The following is a 6244-nucleotide window of genomic DNA, read 5'->3' as shown; positions in this document are numbered from 1 at the left end:
CATGCAGCTGGGGGCCAGCCGCCTGTCATCGGCAGAGAGGGCCCGACGGCTGCGACTTAGTCTTTGCCTGTATTGCGGAGAGGCGGGGCATTCCGTCACCAGGTGCCCCGTGCGTCCCAGGAGCCGACGCCGCTCCCCCTCCAGCGAGGGATCACAGAGGACCTCACCAGTCATCGGACGCCTCCAGATTGAAGGTACGCTGTCGTGGCGGGGGGAGGCGGTACCTGTCCAGGCACTCATTGACTCTGGAGCTGATGATAATTTTATTGACTGTAACTTAGTTTCACGCTTCAAATTACCCACTGTCAAGTTACATCCTCCCAAGTCCGTTCGCTCTCTCGACGGGGGTCACCTCGCTAGTATCACTCACCAGACTTGTATGTGCGCTCTGAGTCTCACTGGTAACCATCTAGAGACTATTAGCTTCTTTGTCATCCCTTCTCGTTCGGCGCCGGTGGTCCTTGGTCTTACTTGGCTCAGACAGCATAACCCTGTCATTGACTGGTCTGTATTTAAAATTACCAATTGGAGTGATTTCTGCCACTCCAATTGTCTGCGTTCCGCCTCGTCTCCCAGTTCTCACCCTGTCGTGTCACCACCGGTTCCTCCCGACCTCTCCTTTGTGCCCGAGCAATATCACTCCCTTCACCAGGTTTTTTGTAAGGATCGTGCCATGTCACTTCCACCCCACCGTCCTTATGATTGCGCTATCGATTTGTTGCCAGGAGCGCCACTCCCCTCTTCGCGCCTTTATAATATCTCTCTGCCTGAGCAAAAGGCGTTGGAGGATTACATTTCTTCTTCGCTCGCGGCTGGCCACATACGTCCCTCCTCCTCACCCCTGGCGGCAGGGTTCTTCTTTGTTAAGAAGAAGGACGGCTCCTTGCGACCCTGCATCGATTTCCGCGCCCTTAACAAAATCACGATAAAGAACAAATATCCTCTGCCCCTGCTCGACGCTGCCTTCACCCCCCTCCATAGTGCTGTCATGTTTACGAAACTGGATTTACGCAACGCTTACCACCTTGTGCGCATCCGTGAGGGCGATGAATGGAAAACTGCTTTCAACACCCCGCTGGGACATTTCGAGTACCGCGTCATGCCGTTCGGCCTCACTAATGCACCCGCCGTTTTTCAAGCCCTCATTAATGACGTATTACGTGACATGATTGGACGTTTCGTGTTCGTCTACCTCGACGACATCCTCATTTTCTCCCCCTCTGCCTCCGCTCACTTCCAACACGTTCGCCTGGTGCTCCAGAGGCTCTTAGCCAACCGTCTGTTCGTTAAGGCTCAAAAGTGTTCTTTCCACTCCTCCTCCGTGCCATTTTTAGGGTTTATCGTGGAGAGGGGCCAACTCAGACCCGACCCCGCCAAGATCCAGGCGGTGGCCGAATGGCCTACTCCTACATCAAGGAAGCTTTTACAGAGGTTCCTGGGATTCGCTAATTTCTATAGGCGCTTTATCCAAGACTTTAGCAAGGTCGCGGAACCTCTGAACAAGCTCACATCCTCCAAGACACCCTTTTTATGGTCCCCTGCGGCCGACGCGGCCTTTAACCACCTCAAATCATGTTTCATTACCGCTCCTTTACTTGTTCACCCTAACCCTTCTCGTCCCTTTCTTGTTGAGGTGGACGCGTCAGATACGGGGGTCGGGGCCGTGCTCTCCCAGCGCACTAGCACGGACCAGAGATGGCACCCTTGTGCATTCTTTTCCAGACGTCTGTCCCCCGCCGAGCGTAATTATGACATTGGCAATCGTGAACTCCTGGCAGTCATCCTCGCCCTGCAGGAGTGGAGGCACTGGTTGGAGGGGGCGGCTCACCCTTTTGTCATTGTCACGGACCACAGGAACCTGTCCTACATCCGCTCCGCCCAACGGCTGAACCCCCGCCAGGCACGCTGGGCCCTCTTCCTCACTCGTTTTGATTTCACCCTCACTTACCGCCCAGGCTCCCAGAATGGAAAACCCGATGCCCTGTCCAGGATGTTCGCACCTCCGGTGGAGCCCCGCCCTCGGGAGACCATCCTACCCGAGTCCCGCATCCTGGGATCGCTCCAATGGAAGGTGGAGAGGCGGGTGAAAGAAGCAAACAGTCAAGCACCTCCGGTCCCTGGCTGCCCACCCAACCGTCTGTTTGTTCCCCAAGACCTTCGCTCGGAAGTCCTGGTTTGGGCTCACTGTTCCAAACTCGCCTGCCATCCGGGGGCTAGACGCACCGCCTTTTTGCTTGCTCAGAGGTTCTGGTGGCCATCCCTGCACTCCGACATCAGGCGGTTCGTAGCGGCCTGCACCACCTGCGCTCGGAACAAGTCTTCTAGTCTGGCATCGGCGGGGTTGTTGCGGCCCCTTCCCATTCCCTCCCGCCCGTGGTCTCACGTGGCCATGGACTTCGTCACTGGACTACCAGCTTCGAAGGGCTTCACCGTCATTCTCACATTCGTCGACAGATTCTCGAAATCCGCTCACTTCATTCCGCTCCGCAAGCTGCCATCGTCCATGCAGACAGCCCAACTCTTGGTCCAACATGTGGTGCGTATCCATGGCATTCCACTGGACGTGGTATCGGACAGGGGTCCGCAATTTGCAGCAGCCACTTGGAGGGCATTCTGCAAGTCTCTGGGAGCCACAGCGAGCCTCTCCTCTGGATACCACCCACAGACCAATGGCCAGACGGAGCGAGCAAACCAGGACTTGGAGGCGGCCCTGCGGTGTGTATGCCACCAGCACCCCACTTCCTGGTCCCTCCACCTGCCGTGGGTGGAGTACGCCCACAACACCCTCGTTTGCTCCTCTACGGGCCGCTCTCCTTTTCACGTCGCCCAAGGATTCCAGCCACCCCTGTTTCCCACCCAAGAGGCGGAGTCCTCCGTGTCCTCGGTGGCCTCCCTGCTACGCCGTGTTCACCGGGTATGGCGAGACACTCGGGCAGCACTTGTGCGGTCATCCAGACGTAACCAGAGGTTGGCCGATCGTCACCGCAGACCAGCTCCTGACTACAGGCCCGGTCAGAGGGTTTGGTTGTCGTCTCGGGACCTCCCGTTGGCTGGTGGATCCAGGAAGCTGTCCCCTCGGTTCATTGGTCCCTTCGAGGTGGTGCGCATGATCAACCCTGTGTCCGCCAGGCTCAAACTCCCTCCGTCCATCAAGAGATACCCAGTGTTTCACGTGTCCCTCCTGAAGCCAGTTGCCTCCTGCGAGCTTAGCCCTCCACCCGTGCCTCCACCACCCCCCCGGCTTCTAGACGGCCATCCGGCATTTGCTGTTAAGTCCATCCTCGACGCCAGGAGGCGTGGCAGAGGGGTGCAATTTCTCATAGACTGGGAGGGTTACGGCCCCGAGGAGCGTTCGTGGGTTTCGCGCGCCCTTATCCTCGACCCGTCCCTCATCTCCGACTTTTATCAGAGATTTCCCGACAAACCAGGTAACCCGGTAGGCCCGCCCGGTTAGTTGGGAGGGGGGAATACTGTCACGCCATTGCGTGACACCATCTTACTGCTCCTGGAGCAGCCTACTGGTGTTGTCACCATTTACACTTGCCTGCCACTCATGCTCTCTCTCTCTCTCCCCTCAGGCCCCAGTTCGCCCTGATGGGAGGAGCTACCCGGCCAGCCACAGGTGTTCTCAATCACCACCTTCCATTTAGGCACACCTGTGGCAGCAGGAAGGCGTCGTAGTATTGTTCCACATGGACGCACGCCACTTGCCTGTTTGGACCTGAGCCTTTTGCCGTCTCTTCCACCACCACATAGTGGTGCCAAGTCTCCTGCCCGACGCCTTCCTGCCAGCCAGGTAGCTGCTCCCTACCGGCACTAAGAAGTTAGTTTTGTATAGCCTTGCTAGCCTTTTTCGTGGTGCCTTTTCTGTTTGCTCTCCATTTTTTGCACCATAGTTTTTTGTTGTCACTATCCTGCTTTTTGAGGAGGCAATAAAGACCTTTTATTGCAAGCTACTCCTGCCTGCGTGCTTCTCTTGGGTCTACCCTCTCCTCGGCGTGACAGTTGCATTCAAGCAGCTGTACAAAAGGATATTCAGTTTACATTTCTCTTGACATTGAATTGTTTTCTTTTCATGGCAATATTATATCTTTAGATTTTTATTTCCACAAGACTTGTCACAAAACTAAAGCTTGTGTTTGAAATGTGCACATCACAGTAACGGGACACATTCAATGAGGCCGTGAGGGGAGACTAACACAGAATTCAACTGTGGAAGTGACGTGCATAATCACACCAGCCTGCATGTACAGTATGAGCTGTGTTACATTCACGGTAGCAGAGGTACATTGAACTAGAGAGAAACAATTCCATAAACAAGAAAAAGTCTCCGGTGCACGGACTTATTAGATATTTGATGGGAATCTGTCTCATACATACTCTCATATTACTCTCATATACTCAGCTTGCACACAGACGTCGTCTACGACCGACAGCAGCCAGAAGTTCTCATTTCCTTGTTGACGTAGTCCTGCAACTGAAACTTTGGCTCATCGGGCTCCTTCATGGTCCTGTGCTTCAGTTCTCTAACAGACGGAAGGCAGGAACACCAGAGGAAGCGTTACTCTATAGGAGCAATATATCTCCATAAAGTGCATTTTTTTAATCTGAATGAAAAACTTTCAATAGAATTAGAAGTCCTGTGAATATTAGAATGGACGTCTGGTGACAACTGTATCTGTCTTTTGCTTTTCCCACGTACTTCCCCATTTTTATCTGCACTATCGTTAAATAAAGTTAACTAAGTAGCTGAGTAAAGAATTAGGAATGCCATTTATTTATTAATCAAATGATTTTTTTAAGAGTATATTTAAATTCATCTGGCCTCCACGAAGAACAAATAAATCAATGTACATGAAATGTTTATTTACATAAAAAGGTTTATTTGTTCATAGAAAGCAAACCGAATGATGAACAACTCTTTATCTGTCTCCTTCCTCCCTACTTGCCAGCGCTCCCTAAGCTGAGGAGGCGTTTAAGCTCACTGCGGACTTCGGAGCGTTAAAGGAATCTGCTTTTTCTTGGTGCTCGCAAGTGCCGGAGCTTTGATAAAGGAGGTGAGTCACACTACTCAACTGAAGAAATAAGTGGTAGCAAAAGTACTAATGGTAGTATGTTAGTGGTGATTAATCACGATTAGTTCATTTAAAAAAAAAAAAGGTGATTAATCTGATTAATTATTATTCATTCATTCATTTTCTACCGCTTTTTTCCTCACTATCCCAGCTGTCTTTGGGCGAGAGGCGGGGTACACCCTGGACTGGTCGCCAGCCAATCACAGGGCACATATAGACAAACAACCATTCACACTCACATTTATACCTATGGACAATTTGGAGTCGCCAATTAACCTAGCATGTTTTTGGAATGTGGGAGGAAACCGGAGTACCCGGAGAAAACCCACGCATGGGCCGAGGGTGGAATTGAACCCTGGTCTCCTACCTGTGAGGTCTGCACGCTAAACACTTGACCGCCGTGCCGCCTGATTAATTATTATAATTATTATAATAATCCAAATTATTCATTTATACTACTGTGGCACATATTAGGAAGGCTGTGGCACAGGAAGTAAAGCAGGTCCAAGTGAATAACATCTTCAAAGACGTCAGCAATAAGGTCACCTTCACCTTAGCTAACGATCTCATATGGAAAAAGCTAAATTGGACCACAGCACTCACCTGTTGACAAAATGTTTTTTTTACACACGCTTGACAGTATGAATATAATGGGCCCGATACACCGCCAAAAACATCTAAAAATAACCATTTCTCTTGTTTGTGACTCACTTGGCCACAGCAGTGAAGGCCAGCTCAACATTCAGTCCAGACCTGGCACTCGTCTCCATGAATGGCACCCCAAATTCCTGCATAGAAGTATACAGTGTGTATGTTTTTATATCATTCATATGCTCCTGGTACAGTGTGATGACTTAGGAGTTCATTTAGATCCGACTTACACGGAATGGAACTCGTATGTAACAGGCGGGACCACCGTTATGTGATGCATTGCGGTTGTAAACTAAACTGCAACCACATCATGCAGTTCTTAGTTTACTGAGCCAGTGTACATACATTGGTAGGTGTTTATTATAAAAATAGTGTTGCTATGTGTCTCCCCCCTTGATGTGCTGCTGCACACCTTCCTCCCAATGTATGTTCACATGAATGCGTACACACCTCTCTGAGCTTATTAAAGTGAAATGGTCTGGAAAATGAAGTCAGCATGCAAACAATAACAACACGGC

The 6244-nt window shown here is 51.1% G+C and overlaps 1 protein-coding gene across 1 annotated transcript in view; it reads right to left on the bottom strand.

Annotated features, from left to right (window-relative positions):
• Positions 1-4084: 4084 nt before the first annotated feature.
• LOC131109648 (ras-related protein Rab-26-like) overlaps positions 4085-6244 on the bottom strand; it is a 30185-nt gene continuing 28025 nt past the window's right edge. The window contains exons 9-10 of the mRNA XM_058061873.1: positions 5787-5863; positions 4085-4526 (exon numbers count right to left, since the gene is read on the bottom strand). Coding sequence (XP_057917856.1) covers positions 4424-4526; positions 5787-5863 — 180 coding nt within the window. The 3' untranslated portion in view covers positions 4085-4423. The remainder of the gene's footprint in view (positions 4527-5786; positions 5864-6244) is intronic.

Source organism: Doryrhamphus excisus, chromosome 22 (genome assembly GCF_030265055.1).
Source record: "Doryrhamphus excisus isolate RoL2022-K1 chromosome 22, RoL_Dexc_1.0, whole genome shotgun sequence".
Taxonomy (NCBI): Eukaryota; Metazoa; Chordata; class Actinopteri; order Syngnathiformes; family Syngnathidae; genus Doryrhamphus; species Doryrhamphus excisus.
The sequence above is the reverse complement of the archived record's forward strand: the minus strand, read 5'-3'. Positions and strand labels throughout refer to the sequence as shown.